Source organism: Daucus carota, chromosome 7 (genome assembly GCF_001625215.2).
Source record: "Daucus carota subsp. sativus chromosome 7, DH1 v3.0, whole genome shotgun sequence".
Classification (NCBI taxonomy): domain Eukaryota; kingdom Viridiplantae; phylum Streptophyta; class Magnoliopsida; order Apiales; family Apiaceae; genus Daucus; species Daucus carota.
Genome location: NC_030387.2, coordinates 13050798 through 13075344, shown reverse-complemented (window position 1 = coordinate 13075344; position 24547 = coordinate 13050798). Strand labels below are relative to the sequence as shown.

Below are 24547 nucleotides of genomic sequence, written 5' to 3'. Positions count from 1 at the left end.
GCTTTCTTAGAAAAAATAATTTTATCTCATGTAATAAGGAGACTAGCTCCAGCCTCTGTTCTTCTTGTGAGATTGCTAAACATAAACGTTTGCCTTTTCATTTGTCTCATTCTGTTACATATTCAGCTTTTGATATTATCCATAGTGATTTGTGGACTTCTCCTGTGTTGAGTGGCCAAGGCCATCGTTATTATTTAGTTCTTCTTGATGACTTTACACATTATGTCTGGGTTTATCCATTAAAGTACAAGTCTGATGTTTATTCTAAATTTCTTCAATTTCACACTATGATCAAAACTCAATTCGAAAAAGAAATAAAGGCTTTCCAATGTGACAAGGGTCGGGAATTCGATAATTCTTTTTTTCATAAATTTTGTGAAAATAATGGGATGCAATTTCGGTTCTCTTGTCCATACACCTCTTCCCAGAATGGCAAAGCCGAACGGATGATTCGTACTCTCAATGATATAACTCGTTCTCTCCTCGCTCATGCTTCTATGCCTCCATCATATTGGGTTGAAGCTCTTCTTATGGCTACATACCTACATAACATCCTCCCTACATCGACATTGGGTTTTAATACTCCTACATACATACTCTATCGTCGTTTTCCTACATATGACCATCTTCGAGTCTTTGGGTGTTTGTGTTTTCCAAATTTGAGTGCTACTATGAAACACAAACTTTCACCTCGTTCTACACCTTGCATATTTCTAGGATTTCCTCCTAATTATCGTGGTTATGTTTGTTTTGATTTAACCAACAACAAAGTAATTATTTCCCGTCATGTAACTTTTGATGAAACAATTTTTCCATTCTCAAATATTCTATCATCCTCCAAATCTTCATATGACTTTCTTCTGGATGCACCTTTACATCCATTGATTCTTGAGCGCTTAATAACCTCTCCCTCCTCTCAGTCCCAAAATGTTGTCTCACAGACACTAGAAACTCCCACTCAACCTTCTCGTTTTGGTGCTGTATACACTCGTCGTACCCAAGCTGTCATCCCTGACAAATCAGTGTCGACAGCCCCCACCAGTACCACTATGCCTTCCACACTACCATCTCCTCCTCCCTCTCCCTCTCCCCCTCCACCTCCACCTATTCGCCACTCAATGACCACACGCTCTCAACATGGCATTCATAAACTCAAACTACCACTTAACCTCGCTGTTCACACTCCAAACATTTCCCCACTTCCCAAGTCGCATGTACACGCTATGCAGGATCCAAACTGGAAAGAGGCCATAAATGAGGAGTATAGGGCCTTGATTAAAAATGGTACATGGGACCTTGTTCCACGCCCCCAGAATGCTAATGTTGTCCGTTGCATGTGGTTATTTAAGCATAAATATAATTCAGATGGCTCTTTACAGCGATATAAGGCTCGTTTGGTAGCTAATGGTCGTAGTCAACAAGTAGGAGTGGACTGTGACGAGACTTTTAGTCCTGTGGTAAAACCTGCCACCATTCGCACAGTGTTGAGTTTAGCCCTTTCTTATAATTGGCCCGTGCATCAGCTTGACGTCAAGAATGCATTTCTTCATGGGGAATTAAAAGAGACTGTATATATGCACCAACCTCCTGGTTTTGTCAACCCATCCACTCCAGAATATGTATGTCGCCTACGCAGATCAATCTATGGCCTAAAACAGTCTCCGCGAACTTGGTATCAAAGGTTCGGAAAATTTATTATCCAAATGGGTTTCGTTTGTAGTAAGAATGATAACTCTCTTTTTATATACAAGCAGGGGAATGACACTGCATATCTTCTTGTTTATGTGGATGACATTATACTCACCGCCTCCACTACTGTTTTCCTTCAGCATATTATATCTGTTTTAGGCAATGAGTTTGCAATGACGGATCTGGGGCCTTTGAGTTATTTCTTAGGTATTTCTGTTCATCGTTCTCCTGGTGTCATGTTTCTCTCCCAACAAAAATATGCTAAGGAAATTCTTGCTCGGGCAAATATGAGCTCGTGTAAGCCTGTTCTTACCCCTGTTGATACAAAGGCCAAATTAAGTGCCACTGATGGGTCTCCAGTATCAGATCCGAAATTATATCGTAGCTTGGCAGGGACACTCCAATATTTAACCATTACTCGTCCTGATATAAGTTACGCAGTACAACAAATATGTTTGGTTATGCATGACCCTCGTGAGTCTCACCTCACAGCTATGAAACGCATTTTGCGTTATGTCAGTGGAACACTTGAGTATGGTTTAACTCTTCGTGCTTCTCCCACTACCGGTTTAATTGCATATTCTGATGCCGATTGGGGTGGGTGTCCGGATACTCGTCGCTCTACTTCCGGGTACTGTGTGTTTTTAGGAGATAATCTCCTTTCTTGGTCTTCAAAGCGACAACCCACCCTTTCACGCTCTAGTGCAGAGGCTGAGTATCGTGGAGTTGCCAACGCAGTAGCTGAAACCTCGTGGCTTCGGAATCTGTTGCTTGAACTTCACTGTCCACTTGGTAAAGCTACCATTGTTTACTGTGACAACATCAGTGCCGTGTATCTCTCTTCCAATCCTGTTCAGCATCAACGCACTAAACATGTTGAAATGGATATACATTTTGTTCGTGAAAAGGTCGCTCTTGGTCATGTACGCGTGCTTCATGTTCCCTCTAGCTACCAATATGCTGATATTTTTACCAAGGGTCTGCCTTCCTCTCTCTTTCTGGAGTTCCGCTCCAGTCTCACCGTTCGTTCTTCTCCCGCTTCGACTGCGGGGGTGTGCAAGTAGATATGTATATATTGATATTTGTATCAGTCATAGTTTCCTTAACTGTGTATGATAGGTTCCATGATAGGTTCCAGATTTTGTGTAATTAGTTTCGGACTTTCCATACTTGTAAAGCTGAGACATTATATATTGTAAATAATACACCAACCCTAATCAAGGACTTTATTCCAAATAGCACAAATATATACAAAACATATTATCATCGTTTTCACTCATATTATATTGATGGACATCCTAACATCATCGTTAACCACTTCTACTATTGTTGTCGTCACCTATAATCAAGATTATAACTTCCAATCACGATTAACTATCACCGCGCCACCATAACTTATCACTACCAGTGACTATTTTCTACAAACACACACTCAACTCATCACTTGCTACCATCATCAACTTCTTATACAACTCTAATTAGATAATCAATAAACCCCAATAAATAATATAAACAAGTTTTCTCAATTATCAAAAATAAAAGTTGATTATTTTACTGTATAAAATATTGTTTTATAGTGTATGAATGGGTCACTTCGTAGCTATAAACAGTTATTCTAGAAGTGGTTTATAGTTTTTGGAATAATTTTGTTTTATATTTATCTCAAATTAATCAAGCATCTTTTTTTCAACGCACATTTATCAATAATTCTCCCATATTACTCTTTTTATATCTGATACTATGAAAATTCAATTAAAAAAATATGCTTAGAGATAAAAAAGACACAATTATTTTGGTGCTTCTTAATATATGTGAAATAAATAAAAAGGACATATAAATTGAATTAAGGAAATACGGATATTTCAGAAATAGATGACTTATTTCAATAATCCTGTCAACCTATCCTGCAATCCATTGAGCTACTCTTGTGACGAAGTCTTTAATTCCACTGATATTTTACGAAAAGATAGTAAATTTCAGATAAATTCATATAAAATAGTAGCATGGTTAATAATTTCTACAAAATATGATTAAGAATGAGCAGAATTTTGTTGAAAATGAAATGTAAGAGTGCTGTATTTGTCTCTAGCATTTGACACCATCGAAACGTCTAGTCACTAAATAGTCACAACAGTAGAACTTGACAACGTTTAGTGTGCCTCTACCAAACTCTCCATTATTTTGGCGCGTCTCTGTTTTTGAAATATTCAGTTTGCTAGTATAACTGTATAAACCGAGCCACCGAGGTCCATCACTGTATAACCTGTATAGTACTAACATATAATTTTTTTGCCTTCATGAGCTATCAAATACAAAACATACGTAGTCACGCGCTCTGTTGTAAAAGTTGGTGATTAATTATCGATTAATTTTTGTTTTATAACTGGTCAAATTAATTAAAAATTTTGATTAATCACTAATTAATTCTTATTTTGTGACTTTACCGATTAAATTCAATTCTCTTTTTTTAAAACACTGGTCATACGTCCTTATATCTGGAATTTTATTATTTTGATGGCAAGTCAAAATAATTAAAAAAATCATATAGGGGTCCATTTGTCCGATCGAAATAAATCCATGGTCGCGAATTGCTAATGTTAGGTAGAGAGGTAGATAGTACAATTTTAACCACAAGAAGAAGATGAGATGGATAAAAATCGGATGGATATCATTATAGTCTAACAAATATTATGAAAATAAATATATTCGTCCGTATACCATATGTTTGCAATAGATTTTTTGTAGTAATAAATTTGCGATTTTGTCTTACTAATATTTAATATCTGAACACTTATATCAACTATGTTTCACTTGAAATATATTTCTTAAAGTCCAAGTAGATGAACTAGAGTGAGTTACACGTTAGAATCCGCATGAAAAACAAGGTAAATGACTAAAGAAAAGAAAACAATGTTCGTACCAAAAAACTTTACCAAGATTTTAAGTCTTTCATCTTTAACTTTTGACTTTGTCCGAAATCAAGTGAATAAATAGAGGCATGGGCATCCTTTATTATCAAGGTCAGGTGGCCTTCTTTTATCTTTATTTTTATTAGTATTTATTTTTATGTAACATGACAATAAAGACTTTCATCCCAATCACGTGAAGAAATCTTAAACAACAAACTCCAATAATCTTAACCACTATTAGTCAACTAAGCAATGCACTCCAACTATACAATAAATAATTCGACACAGATGATAATAAAAAAATGTACATAAAATGGAAGACTGTGTATAAGACCTTGCGATTGTACTGTACTTGACCCACATTCTCTGCAAGAAGAAACTACAAGAGCTGTCCATCCCATGCTTGGTGGTGGTGGATCTTGTGATCTGTCACGTGTCAGTTACTTCATTATGAGTCTTTACTTTATTTAAGATATACTTACTTGGATCTTTAGTTCTTTAATTCTTTAACATTGGCATGAGATTTACAGCCGATCAACCAGAAATGTATTTGTCGATTAATGATCTGCCGAGGACAAAATACTTATCATTCAATAATTAGATCGATGTGTCAGGCACTTGATGAAAATGGAGATGAAGACACTTAATTTTATTGTATATACATGCACATGTAAGTTGTAACATTGTTATTCTTCTTGTTTGGTAAGAACTCTCCTTTGGACTTGGTGTATACTAGTATGGTCCCGGTCTTCAGTCCGAAACACAAATATCAAAATATATTATTAGCAAAACCTATTATTATTGGACGGTTTAAATTCATGCTGTTAGAAAAATACGGTTGTGTATATATACAAACTAATCGTTTGTGTATTATACATATATAAGCAAGTGCACAAATACAAATCGAAAATAAACTAAATATATAAATATGTATCGGAATTTGGTGTGTGTTCGTGGTGGTGGATTTTCTATTTACTCTCATCTTATCAATAACAACGGTCCCACATGCATATAAATCCCCTATTAATCAAAATTTTTTATCTAATTAAAAAAAATAGTTGTTAGCGTATGATTTGAATAAAACGTATTATTCTATTTTATACTTCACTGTTTTGGGGTGTCGAGAGCGAACCATTTTATTAATCAATCAAAGTTATTAATTTACATCATCCAAATTTTATTAGAACTAGCTTATAACCCGTGCAATGCACGGGCGATTATAATATTTGTTATTCTATCATATATATTTTAAATTTAAACTAATATTATTGTGAGAATAAAATTATGATGAAATAATATGATTAAATAAATTATTTATTTAACAGATGATAAATTCTTAATATTTAATTTCGTCAAATGACTAATTAAAAATTAGGTCGAACATATATATTTTACTAAAAATGTTAAAATACGTTATTTTTTCATGTTATAATTTAAGAAGATCTATAAAATCAGATATAAATCAACCAATCAATCTTTTAATATTTCGTTATTGATAATTAATAATATAATATGGAATATATTAAGTTAAAAAAACGCGTAAAACCAAATACCGACCCATCATACTAACCTAAATGTTTTGGTTTAATAGATAATAAAAAATATATTACAACATGTCATAAATAAAAAGGTTCGTGGGTGGAATACCAACCGGCTTACCAAACTCGACTGACCTACCGACTAACTGAACTTTTAATGTTACGAATTTAACAGTATAATAGCATATTATAGATTTATAATATTACTTTTACAGTGAGTCATTAGTGTATTTAAAAATAATGTTAATGTATTTTGGTTGAAAAATATCACAGGTTATTAATTAATATTTATATATAATAATATTATATTTTTATATATGTAGTTTGTGTTAATTGTAGAATATCTGTTTTTTAGTTAGAAATATAAGAAAGATAATATGTTTTATTTAAAAAGGTAATTACTATGTTTCTCGATATTATTCTAAATGATGGAGTTTTTTTAGTTAGAAAATATATAAAAAAAGATAACATATTTTAATTAAAAAGAATAATTGGTATATAGATAGGCCCGTATTTTGGCCTAAGTACCGACCGACCAAAGTTTCAATGTTTCGGATTTAATAGTATTATTATATAGATATATAGGGATATGATCAAATAAAAACTTTTAAAAGTTACAAACTTACAAACTTTTTTTTTGAATTTTTTTATTCTCCCAACGTGTTAATCTTTAGTTATGGAAAGTATCAATGTTGAAAATTATTGAAAAAACATCACAGTTTTTAAAAACAACGCGTAAATAAATCGTGCATTCAACACATTTGTAACCGGGGTTCAACATTGGGTGTAGAACATTAATTATCATTGTGTTGAATATATTTATAGAGATGCTTAAACTATACCTATGGGGTTTGGCCGTTTGGGTAGGGTCTAGAAAGATAAATATTGGTTATATAATACGTTTAACTTAGTTCTTACATTAAAAAATTAGTTTATGTACTACTCACACACAATTTTAATCGATGTTCAACAAAATATCTTAAAAAATGTTGAACTCAACTTATACATGTCCTCGAAAAAAAGGTTTGTGAGTTTGTAAGTTTGAATCAGAATCCTCCCCGAGATATATAATATCTTTTTTATATGAATGTTGCATGTGTTATTTTTTGAAAATCGATTTTTAAGTTAAAATTCTGAAAAAGATAATGTGTTTTAGTTAAAAAGAGTAGTTGCTATGTTGTCCAATATTATTTTTAGAAAATTGAGTTTTTTTAATTAGAACATATAAAAAAAGATAATAGATTTAGTTAAAAAGATAATTGATTATATAAGTAGGCCCATAATTTGGCCCAAGCACCGACCGATCAAATTTTTAATATTTTGGCTTTAATAGTATAGTAAACTAATGTTATTGTGAGAATAAAATTATGATATATGTAGCCCGTATTAATTGTAGAGGATCCGTTTTTTAGTCTGAATATATAAAAAAGATAATATGTTTTAGTTAAAAAGGTAATTGCTATGTTTTTCGATGTTATTTTAAATAATGGAGTTTTTTAAGTTAGAAAATATAAAAAAAATAACATATTTTAGTTAAAAAGAATAATTGGTATATAGATAGGCCCGTATTTTGGCCCAAGTACCGACTGATCAAACTTTTAATGTTTCGATTTTAATATTATAGTATAGATGTATGATGTATATATATATTTTTTAAGGTTTGACTTTAGTTGTTGGTATAGTCAAATAGGTCTTATATTTGTTTTATGTTTTGATCTTATATTTGTTTTATGTTTTGATTTGTTTATATTTTGTTTGAAACCCATTAATTTTGTTTGAAGCCGCTAATTATAAAAGTTCGTATAAAAGCTCGTAGTATAATAAACTAATGTTATTGTGAGAATAAAATTATGATATATGTAGCCCGTGTTAATTGTAGAAGATCCGTTTTTAGTCAGAATATATAAAAAAGATAATATGTTTTAGTCAAAAAGGTAATTACTATGTTTTTCGATGTTATTTTAAATAATGGAGTTTTTTTAGTTAGAAAATATAAAAAAATAAAATATTTTAGTTAAAAAGAATAATTGATATATCGAAAGGCCCGTATTTTGGCCCAAGTACCGAATGATCAAACTTTCAATGTTTCGATTTTAATATTATAGTATAGATGTATATATATTTTTTAAGGTTTGACTTCAGTTTTTGGTATAGTCAAATAGGTCTTATATTTGTTTTATGTTTTGATCTTATATTTGTTTTATGTTTTGATTTGTTTATATTTTGTTTGAAGCCCATTAATTTTGTTTGAAGCCGCTAATTATAAAAGTCCGTATAAAAGCTCGTGTACCGACCGATCATCTTCTTAATGTTTCGGCTTTAATAATAAGTATTTTTTAAGGTTTGACTTTAGTTTTGGTATAGTCAAATAGGTTTTATATTTGTTTTATGTTTTGATGGTATATTTGTTTTATGTTTTGATTTGTTTATATTTTGTTTGAAGCCCGCTAATTTTGTTTGAAGCCCGCTAATTATAAAAGCCCGTATAAAAGCTCGTGTACCGACCGATCATCTTCTTAATGTTTCGGCTTTAATAATAAGTATTTTTTAAGGTTTGACTTTAGTTTTGGTATAGTCAAATAGGTTTTATATTTGTTTTATGTTTTGATGGTATATTTGTTTTATGTTTTGATTTGTTTATATTTTGTTTGAAACCCGCTAATTATAAAAGTCCGTATAAAAGCTCGTGTACCGACCGATCATCTTCTTAATGTTTCGGCTTTAATAATAAGTATTTTTTAAGGTTTGACTTTAGTTTTGGTATAGTCAAATAGGTTTTATATTTGTTTTATGTTTTGATGGTATATTTGTTTTATGTTTTGATTTGTTTATATTTTGTTTGAAGCCCGCTAATTATAAAAGTCCGTATAAAAGCCCGCGTACCGACCGACCAAACTTTTAATGTTTCGGCTTTAATAGTATAGTATAGATAGTATAGATATGCACTACCATTACAAATATCAATTTATCGAGTTGAACTCAGATCTGAAACTATTAAACTAAAATTTGATTTGATTACCTTCCTCTGCATAAAACTGCATTGTCGAAACCACAGAGGATTAAATATCACACTAGCTTATCCAAATACTTGGGAAACTAATTTGGCGCTAAAGTTTAGCTGCTGCAGAAGTGTTGCCATCACACCAGACTTGCATTGCTGAAGCTTTTGTCTGTAACCTTACTAACGAAATAGAGAGCGACCTCAAACAAACCGTATTGTTCCAAACAAGTTGTTATAGGGCCACTACATTAAATATTAATAACTGCTCCTTTGGCCTCATTTTTACCTTAAAAACAATCACTACAGTTTAAACTTGAGGAATATTTCTGAGGAACCATTGTCTTTTCCAAACACAGACGGAAGGATATGCAAAGATGGATCTGGGTCTCTCGCAAGTGATTGTTGTAGCCACGGTTAAAAGATCTTGTACTAGAATTTATATGTGAAAGTAATTGACCGGTGAACACATCTCTCCATATTCGGACAAGGAAGAAGGAAAACATGAACAAGTACTTCCTTTGTCCTTTTCAGTTTTCCTAATTAATCGCAAGTGTATACTGCATTCATTATGCCTAGATTACGTTAACGCAATGTATATCTTATAAAACTCTCTGCTAAAAGAGAAATCAATCAACAGGTTCAAACATCAGAAAAAGGTTTGACAATAGTTTTTCTGCACAAGTATCTAAGTTCGTCTTGGAAAGGATGGTAACGTTCAGTAATCTTTATTCATATAATAGCTTCATCGGTAACAATCTAGTTTCACATTATACTAGAACATGAATTAAAAAATCAGTTCTGTCGAGGGAAAAAATGAACAGAAAATACATAATTAGGAACAAACTGATCACGGCTATATAAACAATTGGATCAAAACATTAGATTACCAGAAAATATTGTCTCGCTGTAGAACTCAAGAGGTATTTTGGTTGCCTGTTGGGTAATCTACAAGCTTTGTCATCGTATATTCACTACTCTAGAGTCTTCTAACGCAGATGGCAGGAAAGAACTTCATCCCTCAGTTTACACAAAGAGTCTCACTTTGACTTGATCAATTTACAACATTCTAAAACTTAGAATTGGTGTTTGTGCTTATAAAGTAAGTTAAACCCTTGATTCTAAACCCTTTATAATAACTGCTGTAATTAACCTTAAGGCAGGATGCAGTACAATGTCCACTATATCAGAAGAATCTACGTCGAAATTCAATCTTAGAATTTTGCAAAAGATCCTTATAGGTCAAAGTGAAACTCTTTGTACATGGCACAGAGGAAATAAGATCTTCAACACACTATGATAGCATCCACGAAATTACTTGAACATCTGGGACAATAGGTGTTTTCTGCCATTACTGTGTAGTTTCTTTGCCATTGGTTTTTGCCACCCAAATCGTTCCAAAAACTCCTCGATTAATCTTTGAAACATTGTTATACACAATTAGCGACAACCATGCAAAATATAGGGATCAAGGGATGAAACAACAGATACAAAGGCAGAGATTTACTTACAAGCTGCACATGTCCTTCTGTGAAGCCGCAAGCTCACGATCCGGGAAAGACTCTTCCAATCGATAACTCAACCACACATAGAGATCCAAAACCTTCAAGCCCACACGACATATACAAATAAGACTGTTGTTGCTCAACTAAGCAATGGAGACACAGAAAAAAAATGAACTGAAGACTATTGCAATAGTCTTGTTAGATGAGCCTTTTCCACAAAAAAGTTTATCATTACCTAGTCATACTGAAAAGAGCACTAGTCACCGGAATATGTTACCAAATATCACGAATGCAATTAATGCAGTTGTGTGGTAACAATGGTTACAAAGACGACTAGTTGTTAACTAGTCAACCCGAAGGTATTCGGGCACCGGGTTCCCTGAAGCTCGACCTGGTGCCAGGGTAACCATGATTATGGCGTACCATCACCGATCTAATCAATGACAATACACAAGAAAGAGATGGGGATGAACATTATGATCTTTGCTTGTTTTTTATTAACACTTGTGTTTTTTATTTGGTTAGACATGGTTGATATTTGGTAAATGGATGCTATTATGGACTCCCTCCGTCCCATCCAATTGTTTACGTTTGGAACGGAGGGCTGGGCACGCATTTTAAGGCTCATATAAAGTATAGTCCCATAATTATTCAAAATTATCTTTTTCTAAACAAAAGTTTAATGTTTAAATTTTTATTCAGAAAATAAAATAAAATATGAAACTATACTTTATATGAGCCTCAAAATGCGTGCCGAGCCCTTTATCCCAAATGTAAACAATTGGATGGGACAGAGGGAGTAGTAATTATGCTTAAAAATAACTTCTTATTCTACTACTTTTGAATAAAAAAAATTGGTCTCAAATTATATTTATATTAAATCTAGTAAATATATGTATCATAGAAGAATGGTCGACTTCTAACGACTAGCCGACGACTTGTCAACTAGTCTTCTTAGAGGTACTTGGGCGTCGAGCCTCAACTTGGCACCATAATAACCATGGTCGTAACAGAAATAAAAAATCACATTGTATATGCAATCTGTCATTCAATATTTCATTTACTTTTACATCTGTATAAAGTCATTTGCATATATATCAAACCGTTCGTCTGGTTGAACATAGTCAAATCCATTTCCCAACAAAAATCTTCAATCAGTTCTGAATACTTCTATATTTCATTTGACAAGCCTGAGCCTGATCAATGCTAATGGAATTGCTGGCCAAAAATAAGCTAGCTCTTGCTACTAGTCATCTCTTCCAGAATACACGGTGCTTAACGAGAAAATGGCTAACTACCCAAAAAAAGCACCCCATTCATATTCACTATATGATACCTGTGTGACTGTGTCAAAGATTTCCCATATCCTACTATTTAAAAAATAGATAAATTCTCAAACCAAGTTCTTAAAATTGTCAGTAAAGTGAAAAAACCCACATACCAGAGTATACATGGTAATAGCTATATATTACAACTGCCCTGTTTGTTTTTTTTTGGAAAGAACTATTATTCTTTACTTCAATATCCCACAAAGTAGTATTGTCTACTATAGGAAAAAAAGAGAGGGTAAAAAATCCACCACATTCAGAATACCTCCACACAAGATCATCCATATCCATCACTCTATCACACTTCACATTCGAAAAGAACCCTAAATGCTGTTCAAGTGTTGAACACGACTAACCTTGTGAATAGACTCAAGCTCCTTGAGTGCCTTCGGTGTCTTTGGCACTTGAAGCATCCCAGGGGTAAAGATTTCCTTAAGGCGAACCAAACCATTTTTTGAATAACTTTGGGCAAACTAATTGATAAGAGCATATTGATTGGGTTAGTAACGGGACAACATATGGTATTAAGATGGGAAGGGGAAGTAAACAGAACTTACTTGAGTGAGACCCTGTGAAGATATATCATCACACATGTCAACTGGACTACAAATGAAAAATGTTTAATCAATAATTGCAGATGTTGGGAAATAAAATAAGTATAGACTATAGTAATCTATTTCAGCAATCAACAAAGAATAACACTTCACTTAGCTTATGACATCCTCTTACAATTTATTGTCTACAAATTTAGCATTGGTTGAAAAAAACAATGGTTGTTAAAAATATTACTACAAAAATAGGAGTCCATGCGAATTTTTTTGATTGAACTTGTCTTTTACTAGAGAAGAAATTATCAATGATTTACCACGGACATGGACATGGCAAGAATACGACAAACAACACATATACATTTCTTCATTTACGTGGATATTGCTTATCAGCTTTCCACTAATACTCAAATCAAAATAAAAATCATAGAAATTATTTTTTCATCAGTGCTTGATTAATTAAGTCCGATAATTGCAAATGAAGATATTCTATATCACCGGAAGGAAGTGGCCGTGTTGTTCACTTGCCTTGCCAGAACTGAATATCCAGTTATTAATTGATCAACATATATTGGTCCCTAACTAAAAACGCGAGAGATCTTTATAATTTAGTAATCTGACAAAGGTATCAAATGAAAACTTGTAGTTGTACAATTTGATAGGCACATGCTGCAAGGTCGCTATTAAAGACATCGAACAGTACAGCAAATTGAAGACATTATTTAGCAAGAGGTCAGAGAATCTGTCAAGGTAAGAGCAGTAGATTCCAGATAAAGCAGCGTCCATACTGAGTTGGATTAAAACAACAAACAACTACTCACCAATTTAAAAAGAATGTGATTTATATAATTACAGTTAGCCTATAGGAGGATAATCTTCCACAGGGCTTGCATTGCAGAAGTACTAGAATTTTATTTTATAACATAATCCTCAGGGACGGAATTTTTATGTATCAATATGATGTTAACACTTATATTACTTGACTCATGATTAAAGCTGTACCTGATGCAGAAAAGGTATTTTTCCTGCAACCCAAGGGGCAGTTCATCAATAACGGCCGCAGCTCTCTGAACAGAGGGCATACCAATGAGCATGAATTTACCAGATGCTTGTAATGAAGAAAAAAGAAATGATAGAGTGAACCCCACGGAAAGAGATAAACAGCATACCAATAATTCTTCAGAGTCGGTTATAAAATAGTTTGCAGACAACTTGGCATTTTCAAGAAAATGTTCCTGCAAAAGCTTACACAATTTTAAGAAAAGGAGAGCACAACCATTGCTGAAGGTCTGAGGAGAATTGGAAAGAGAATAATACAAGGATACATATATTACAAGGACACCAACTATAAACACCTGTAAGATAAACTATTTTGTACCAAATACAGGGATCGTCCAATAGTCTATAGAACTTGCAGTACTATAAGATAAACTATTTTCTACCAATCACAGGGGATCATATAATGGTATATAGAACTTTTAGAAGGTATGAGCCCTCTTAAGTTGGTTTACAATCAAGTCCGTCCTTGCAATTTCTGTGTCAACCCTCGTTTATGACTGGACATTGAGGTTCTGAAAGGATCTACGATATAGAGACTCTATATATTTCATCTTTGGTAGGTAGAAATAATTCACGCATACTGTCAAAGCTTTTTTGGTATTTATATTCAAAATATTGACAGAGCAACACAGGCTGCACAATAGAAGTAATGCATGCACCAAGTAGTTGAGACGAAGTAACATGATGAGCTTATAGTATTTTCCATTCGAGTTCTCTTTGAATTCAAGCCGTCTCATCTGTCTCATGGCCCCTTAGTCTTTAGATATACATAAGGCTGTCTCTCCGCAGGCCATATATTGTATATGGCTAACAGGCTATAAACTATCAAAGCGCAGACTAATATATAACTATTTATCATAATAATTTTAGGTCTACATCTACCCTTGATTTTGCATGCATATAGTAGTGGTCGAAGTTTCTGATAGATCTGATCCTATTCTTGAACCCCTGATGAGAGACTACGGAGCCAATCATTTTCCGCACCCCTTGAAGCCAAAATAAAGGAAGGATGTCTGCCAAGCACTTATTACTGTGACTAAAATATCCCTTAAACATGTTAAGCTTCAATCTCATACAAGGATATAATGCTAACTTATTTTACTCCTTTAAAAGCCCAGAAACTTTTAGTATATAAGATACAAAACCATCCCCTAAAAAGTCTCAACTCCTGCTGATTTCTTTAGAAAAAAGCAGTTTACCCAAATATCCCCAGTTTTCCTGAATGGCCTTTAATTTTCTCACGGAAAGAGCATGTCCAGCTTAGATGCAACAGAATTGCCCGAGAACATAAATGATATAAAATAATGATCAGGTAATACTGAAAGTACAAAGTATTGTCAATATATCAATTCATTCGTTAACATTCAACAAGCCATCGATGTTCAAACCGAAAATATCACAGATCCCAATTCCCAAGGATATTACTATCCAACCCCTTGTTAAATATAATCTTTTATTTCGCTTACATCACTTGAATTAGGTGATATTGGCATGTACTTAATGATACTTATCTTTATGAATTATAAAATATACCTCTATATAAGACAAAAAAGGCATATAAGGCAACTTGAAATAGCTACTTACCAGTATCTGGTAAAGGCCACTTTTCAGATTCAGGCGAGAGTACATGTATAGAAGATCGTAATTGGGAAATAATCCAGCACGCTGCACATAATATATACGAATTCCAATGATCAAAAGGCAACATAAAGGTAAAAAAAGAATATTACATGTAATAAGTAATAAATCATTTTGAAGGTGACTTTTGATATATATCACAAATTTTAACCAGCTCAAGAAGAAAAAAATTTCAACATAGTGTTGATCTAGACCTAACAGTACTACACCTTTAGAATTGGAGATGGGGCATTTAGGGATGAATGGAGCAATGGTAGGTCATGTGAATCTAAACAGGTGACTTCACCAACTGGAAAACGGGATCCATATCTCCCAGCTCTTCCTACCAAGAAGAAAAAAAACATCTCAAAGCCTGAAAAAGAGACAGGGTGGAAAAATCGCACACCAATAACTAGCACCTGTGCAAATTGTTCATACTACTAAATAATATAGGTTTTGAGGTCCTTCTACTAGTAACAGATTTATGAGCACTTGAGGATAATTTTGAACGTACTAATTTGCCTCATAAAAGAATGTGAAATAAAATTATGATGTTGAAGTACAGATTAATGAATTCTGTTTCAAAGAAACTACAAAAGAAAAAAGATATAGTTTACGTAATCAAATTTTTTAAAAAAATTCATAAAAGATTTTCAAACTAAGCCGAGTGCTTAAAATTTGTTAATGTCATAGGTAAGACGATTATAATGGATTCACGCCAAACAAAAGACCTGTCAAACCTTCAATATCAATAACCTCGACACTCGAGGAAAAAGTAATACCCTTAACTCCCACAATCTAAAGATTGAGAAATTGGATTCCAAGTGTAAATATAAGCAATTCACATCCGAAATTTGGTAATCAACAAAGATAGGGTTCGTCGCCTAAACAAATATCTATTACGGTGGTCGTTTGACAGAAAATCCGCCGGAGTGTCCATCAGAGTTTGGTGGTCGTGTGTTTATGAGTGGCTGAGATCAAAGGAATTGTAGGTTATTTTCTTGCTCTCAACTTTCGATCGCTTCAATATGCCTACTCACCCTGTACTTATAGGATGAAGTCATATGTATTTCTTGGAGGCCAAGAAACCTAAATCGAATAGAAGTAGGTTTCTTGTGGATAAGCCCATAGCCAAGGCGGTGGCCTATAGTCTGGACGAGTCTTCCAGAATCTTCTACTGAGACGGTTCTGATATGTTCGCAGGGGATTCGGCATTACTCCTAATTATTGGAGGTAACACTGATTGTTGCGCGCGGTATAGCCATGGTCATCCCCTAGTGTGTATGGACGAGTCCTTACCCCCCCCCCCCCCCCCCCCCCCCAACCCCCGCGGTCCGCGTTAAAGATAACCCATTAGAGTGCAGGGCAAGGTCTCTCTCCCTAAACTACTGGGACATATGATCACCTCAGTCCCCCAAATCCACCAGAATGCAGGATCAAGGTACGCTATCATTCTTCGTACTACCCCGGAGGGGCTTCAATAAGAATCGTGTTCACCTCAAGCCCCCAGAAGGCACACCCTTTTCACTTACAGAGAGGGCTCACCTCTTCTTATGCACAACACCACACCTTGCACTTCAGTCGGTCTCTTCTACACAAGGGGCCACGCCCTCAGAAGGCACACCCTTTTCTCTCTTTCCACTTTCCACATGACAGAGAACTATCATCCAAGTCAAGTCATCAAAAAAGGGGTCGCACCCCTAGGGTATGTATAGGGCGTGCCCTTACCATTACAGGGAGGGCCCCCATATATTTCATAACCTTCACGACTTTCAAGGCCCAAGTAGTTGGGATCCAGACCATTAAGGCCTGTCTAAATTTAAACATAACACACATGTTTGCTCTACAAAACTGAAGTTCGACTTTCTTGGCCAAGGGGGTTGATGCATGATGAAGACACTCCATCCCAAGTAAACCTTGTAACCATATCATATACGAGTTCTCTCTCAAGGAATACAAACCAAAGAAGAAATAACAAATCTTTCAAATATATATATATTAAATTTATAAAACATCATAATCAGACCATTGACTAGTTTGTAATGAAGAAGAACCAAAATTTGAGTATCCAGTTTTGATCCAATTGTTCAGCCACATACTACTCGAGATTTTAAATTAATCATTGAAAAAGAAACAAAAAAAACGAGATAAATGTAGTAGAAGTTAACAAGTGTCTTGACTAATGAAGTACCTGCAATTTGTTTAATCTCCGAAACAGTTAGTTCTCGCTTTTCAGTGCCATCAAATTTCTTCATGGTAGAAAAAATGATTCTAGAAATGTTAAGATTGAGACCCATCCCAATGGCATCACTTGCTACAAGAACATCAAAGTCACTGCTTGCATCATTGAACCTTGTTGCCTGCAATCCTAAACAAACTCCTTAAGTGATCCTTAACATGTACGGGAACAATGCAAAAAAGGAAGTACAAATCACAAATATTAAACATGTAACATTAAGGAAGGAGGCATCAGAACATTATGATACACACTACAGGAATTGTTGGCTAAACTGTGCATAATTTTCTTATTAATTTCCATGGCAGGCAGAGTGAGTAACTTTATTACATATAAAGTTTCTTAGCAAGAAACCTTACAGCATTACTTATCATGCAGTGGATTCTATCAATCCCTAGGACAAAAAAGAGAGTAGAAGTTAGAGGTAGACACTAAGAAGATTCTACCTGCTTTGTCCGAGTCAATGGCGGGAGTGAACCGTAAACTACAGAGCAGAGATGCTTTCCACTGCTTTCGATTTCTTTCTGACAATAGTACATTAATATCAGGTAAGACTAGGAAAAATTCCCAATATTCTCATGCATCACGGTGTTATATCTGTAACCGAGTGCTGCTTAATGCCCTAAACAAAGTAAAAAGGTGCTTGCTTCAGTGTTGGTCCTGTTCGATAAAGATTTGATCCTGACCTTCAAATTGTATATCTCGCGGCGTGAAAAGGTTACAATGCAATCACCAGTTCTTATGTTGGAGAAGGATCCAAGTGGAACATTCAGCGGAACCAAAGGTGAAAGTCTCTCATAGTGTTCTACCTAGATCATTCACCAGGCCAAACAATAATTTAATATTCAAGTCAGCAAGCAAATGAAGCACTGCCCTATTCCTAAGTAATAAGTCATGCATATGCAAGTAGAGGTAAATTTTGCTGCTATGTATGAGAGATGAATAAGACAAAACCATCTTGTGATTTATGCAGCTGTAGAGATAACATTGAGCATCCACAAATTCAACTTGATTTAAAATGGAGGGGTCCACTCAATATATGACTAAAAAGAGGAGCTAAAAATATGTATATATACACATTACATATGTATCTCTATGTGTGTTTAGCGTAATTATCAGATCAAAGACATCAAGAACATGTAGTGGACATCCATGGTGCTAAAAGTCATTATAATAAAATAGAGTGACTCTGTATTGTACTCCACAACAAGTCTAGTTCAGAAATCAGAACAATAAGTTTATATATACGCAACAAGTAGGTGAATAGCAAACTCAAATGTGGGTTATAATGACAATTGGCCTGAACAGCTTTGTTTCCATAATTTGTCAGATTACTCAATATACCTATATATTTTCTTTCATCTATCCAAAAACACAATATATATTTATGCTATATTCGTAATGTATTTTAATACATGCATTGTATTAATAAAATATATTTATTAAACATAATATATATATATATATATATATATATATATAGATAGATAGATAGAGAGAGAGCGAGAGAGAGTTAAGTTCTATGGAGTAGACAAAAACATTGGAGTATAGAATTCAAAAAAATATATAATCTAGTCATTTAAATTTAAATTTTTTTCTCCTGCAATATTTGTTAACATTCGACAACCTGCAGATTATATTCTACAATATAAACATTGTAATCAAAACGTAGAACAACTACTTTTATAAATCAGAGAACGCTATGTTCTGCAATATAACTAATAAGCAGAACATGAATCTTAATACTTGTTAAAGTTGAAAAATATTATTAATTGATTGATAATTTTGTTTAAGACAACTTATAAATGATGAATTACATAAAAATTTGGATAATGAAGGATATTATTTTTGATTAAACTAAAAAATTATAACTCGTACTCCAATACTCCAATGTTTTTGTCTACTCCATAAAACCTAACTATATATATATATATATATATATATATATATATATATATATATATATATATATATCCAATCCACTATTAATAGTTAATTATAAAGCTTCAAAATCAGTAACAGATTAGTTTCAACTTCCACTGCAAAAAAAAAACAGTAATTAATCATATCTTTACTAGGAGTCTAGGAATCTGCTTCTTAAGTTGGTCTCAACCACATATTTTAGCAGATTTTCACTTCCATTTATCCTGTCTTTACTCTGCCCTCTTTCTCATTACTCAAGTTTATTCCTCTGCATCGCATTTAGTTTTCCCTTGCAGAAGCATTACCAACATAGAAAGAGCATTCTTGTTGAGGAGTGGGGACAAAATTCTTTTTATATATTTACCATGCATCTTTGGTACATAATTATATAATCTATGTAACAACACTCACGTCTAATCAATATTGTTGTAGCATAAATAAATTTTCACAGCAGAATAGGACATAAATGCTCCGGAAGAATATTTCACACTGTTTTCTTGCAAATAATTGTAAGGGTTTCACTACCTTGACATTGTCACCAGTCACCTTAAGTAGTTCCTGGACAAGAGGAACAGCAGCAGCATCTCCGCATAGGTGAAGTTCGTCGGCAGGAAGTCCTAATAGAGCTCGTGTAAATGAAGAACCTCTAATTGTACAGCCTATCATCTGCAACATGTGGAAAATTATACTAGCAAAATAACATAGTAAAAAAATGCAAACTAAGTTAGTTTTGTTATAAATATTGAAAGAGGAACGGTCTGAATTACTAATTACAAATCGTCACCCATTAGACAAACATCAAGCAGCTTCTTATACAAGATTATAGAAGCAATTGATCTAAGCAACTCGGTTAATGAACTCAACACTAAGTAAACCCCAGAATAAACTCCATGATATGCTCATACCTCCAAGTAATATATATATAGATATACATAATATCGATTGTAAGACCTGTTTTCTTGCTTATAGTCCTATATGCAATCTGTATTAATCTTTTTAAGACAAACGATTAGTCTCCAACAGCAAACATACCAAGAAAGAGTATATTTCAGAGCTTCAAGCACACAGTATGTTATTTTCATTTTTGTTATAGTGTGCAAGACAAGGAAGTTGTAAAACATCTATATCAGCACGCAATATGTGGTAACCTGTCACGGAAAATAATTGAAAAAAAGGATTACAAAAATGCCAGGTGTGGAAATGAAGAAACTCAACATAAACAGGAGAGGTTTGTCAGATTTTTGGAAAACTTGTATATGATGTTTGCTACATTTTTTACTAATCTACTTCAAGCTCTGCAAATCCAACTAAGCATAGCAGATAGCACAAAAATAATAAATCAATATTATGTTCTCTAACAAGGGACCACTTCTACTAAAGGGAGGCAGGCATCCTCATTCAAAGCTTAGCAACATATTCATGAAATTTATGAGACTTGGCAGTAACGACTGTATTATGACTGGGAAGAATGACATACACATCAAAAGCATCCTCTGACAATCTACCTTCCATTCATCTCATACACACATGAAGTTGCATTATTTACTAGGCCAATACTGTGCTTGATGTCTTGCTTATTATGATTTCAGTTTTATACTACAGAATCTTGTTAGTACATTATACTTCTGTGTTTCTGAAGACTACTTGTTTCACTAACGCTACTATTAATCTGATCACTTGCCTGAATTTCATCAATAACTGCACATTTAAAGTCTGAGGTCACATCAGCCATTTCTACAGTCACAGCTTTATGCTTCGCACCAGCAACCAGGTCTTTCTCTTGTCCAGTAATAAGATCACAAGGAACTTTTGCCTTGTTCAATCGTTTTGCCACCTCCCAAGCTAGTAATCTTAAAGGACCACAATAGATGCCTACAAAATTTAGAAAAATTCGGAACTCTTTTAAACTTTAAATGAATCCACGTATAGACAGATAAATAGAATGTTCTTCTCATCCAATTTAAATTAACACATATACTTCCAATTTAAACAAGAATAGTTTAGGAATTGAGTCCAACTAAATGTGGTTTCACAACTCTGCAGGATCAGTCTTATAATCTATGAGATGAACAAAATTGCTATGTGGTGTTGCTCCATCTGAAGAAAGATATATCAGGAAGTACCAGAAGAACTACACTCCAAACGCTTTAAAGCATTATATGTTTTGCCACTATTTGTGGGGCCCACATGAAGAATGACATTTCTCTTTTTCCTTCGAGCATTTGGATACCATGTGTCAGGTCGTCTAAAATGAACAATAAGAAAAAGCTTTATTCAGAAATAGCTACAGCTTAACCGCAAAAGAAATCAAGCCAATGGAAAGTGAATGTATATCAAGCAGCTGCACGGCACAAAATTCTTACGTTAGGTCAGTGTAGTCAAACTTTGTTGAAGAACTTGAACTGCTGAAATTCCTTGACAAAGTAAAAGGACTGATATCTATCCCACTGTACAGCCAACAGGGTTTAATTGTTTCTGCAAATGTGGGATAACATTAAACAAAGAGGTCAAATTGTGATGCAAACATTATATGTTTGCATTATAAGTATCAAGCACCACAACATACTAAATAGCATTCACAAATATAGTTTCCTAGACTGAAATATTAGTTTCGATATACAGTATATATCAATTTCAAGCCTCATTTAGACAGTATTTGACAACTGCCAAATCCCTATGTTTGTTCGAGAAAGCTCCTATAAAAGCAATACATTTACAACCTGAAAACATGATAACAACTATTTTCATATCCCTAAAGGAAGGTCAACTGCGAAACTCACAAGTGGAAATACTTGTAGTAAGTGATTGTAAATTTGTAATCATGTAAAAATGACTTCTTTTCATCTTTCCAAGATTTTACACACACCATAAATACAAAGTCTTTTGTAAAATATGTAATCCAAGTAACAAACACACACACTGATGAGTGTCAAAGAGTGTGAAAGCATCCACACAAGTAATATCACAACACAAGTGACAAGTACACTTTGGTATACTAGAAGTCAAAAACCTATGCGTTGTTTTTATCAACACAAGTTAAATCATCAATGATATCACAACACAAGTTAAATCAAAGGGTCATATGTCTAAAAGCTTCGCACCAGTACGACTTGCCTAGAATTACTACAGAATTAAAATGTACCAACTTTGCACAAAATAACTTGTAAACTCAGAGTAGTTATTTTAGGTCAGCAAGAGAACCAATACTTGAAAAAATTGATTGTAATCAAGTAGTAATGACTTCTTTTTATCTTTCCAAGTATTTACATAAACCGTAAATAAAAAGTCTATAAGGAAATATGTAATCCAAGTAACAAACACAGACATGATGAGTAACAGAGTGTTGAAGCATCTAATTATCCTATAAGTAACAAACATATTGAGACAACTGCAGGACAAGTCTTAATTTAAAGTGCCATTTACGCATAAAGATTCACCATTGTGTTCAACATACAGAAAAAAAGCCACATATGCAAAAATCATAATCTCTAAGAAAAACTACTCGACAAAAATAACTTCTTTTCATCTTTCCAAAATTTGACAAATGCCGTAAATAAAAAGTCAATCATACAATATGTAAACCAAGTACAAACACACAAAACACAAAGCATCTAATCACAATATAGTAACGAGCACATTAACACAATTACAGGACAAGTCTCAATTAAAGTGTCATTTAAACATAGAGATTCACCATTGTGTTCAATATACAAAAAAAAATAGAAAATAAAATCATATATGCTCACACCAACACCATGTAATACTCTATAAGCAAAACTACTCGAGACCCTTATAAGAATGAAGATTATACAGCAACATAAACACACAAATACACAATACTAACCCTTAAAACATCCATTTAATCACACTCAACACAAGAACACAAGATAAAAATGTCAACTTTACATATTTTTTATTTCACAATTTGTCTTTAATATATATTAAAATACATAAAATGAATTAAAGGGGTTAGGGGTTGGGCTTCAACTTAGAAGGTACCGTATTGGAGAGGTGAAAATCCCGGCGGTGAGAATCTCCGGCGAAGAAGTGAGGAGGCCATTAGACACAAAGTATATTAATAAATGAATAAAAAGTGGAAAATGAAAAAATTAAATAGAAATATTTTATATAGGAAGCAGGAGGCAACGAGTAATTCACTCTTCCGCCGACTTCCCCTCCCTTGATCAGTGTTGCAAAATTTTCGCACTCTCGGTTTTCGAGGGTTTTGGTAAAAGTTAATTTAGGTTAGTTGATACACTACCGTCCCCTTTTACATTTTTTTAAGAAAAATTATGCATCTTAAAAAAAATTAAATATTTGATTTTCTTTTTCGACCCATAACAAATGTACTAAACTGAATTGATTTATGTGTATAGGTGTGATAGTCAAACATGAAAACTCATATTCAAAAACTATCTTATGAAAACTCGTATTGAAAGACTATTTCCTTATCTTCGAGATCTTCGATAAAAAATAATCTGCATAAAATTTTAATATATATATATATATATATATATATAATATTATAACTATAAAATGCATAACTAAAATATTAAAATTTTATTTTGGGCCGAATTCAGGAACACTCACTTTCAAATTGTATGCCTAGATCAAAATAAATAATCAAAATTATAAATTAGTGAAAACGGAGCATATTTAAGAAGGTATTGATTTTTTGAAAACAATCAATGAGATACGAGTATCATTGTATTGATGAATCAAGAATAATTCATGTTATTATTCGTTCGGTCCTATTTTTTGTGAATCATTTTTCTTTTTAGAATTTTCAAAAATAATTTCTTCAAAAAAAAGAATTTTCAAAAATAATGAATTTTTTTCATTTTTGATATCGGTTTCAATCAATAAATTTTCTTGAACACAAAATTACAATCAGAACAAATGTATTTCAATTGATTCTAATCTCATTACTAAAAATGATCTACTTCACGCATAAAAACTTCATTCTTTTTACGTCACTTGCTCCCTAGTTATAAATAGGAGAAAACAAGTGAAAGTTAACTAAAGTTATATAACTTTCATTTTTTGCTGTGCTCGAGTTTTTTAAAGGGACGAAACAAGAGAAAATAGATGCAATTATAACCTAATTTCACTCTAAAACTTTCACAAACGGGGTACAAGTGAAAGTTCATTACTTTCACTTGCAAAACTTAGGAGCATGGCCTTATTAACCGGGAGT

At 33.3% G+C, this 24547-nt stretch overlaps 1 protein-coding gene across 1 annotated transcript; it reads right to left on the bottom strand.

Moving 5' to 3' along the window:
• Positions 1-9882: 9882 nt before the first annotated feature.
• On the bottom strand, positions 9883-23552 carry LOC108195173 (DExH-box ATP-dependent RNA helicase DExH16, mitochondrial). The gene is made up of 16 exons (XM_017362126.2): positions 23350-23552; positions 21714-21825; positions 21474-21595; positions 21032-21222; positions 19876-20016; positions 18114-18236; positions 17874-17951; positions 17383-17551; positions 15422-15534; positions 15159-15239; positions 13685-13750; positions 13518-13582; positions 12525-12570; positions 12324-12440; positions 10646-10737; positions 9883-10551 (listed from the first exon to the last, which is right to left on the bottom strand). The coding sequence occupies exons 1-16, from the start codon at positions 23408-23410 to the stop codon at positions 10449-10451; spliced, it is 1680 nt and encodes a 559-aa protein (XP_017217615.1). The 5' UTR covers positions 23411-23552; the 3' UTR covers positions 9883-10448.
• Positions 23553-24547: the final 995 nt, after the last annotated feature.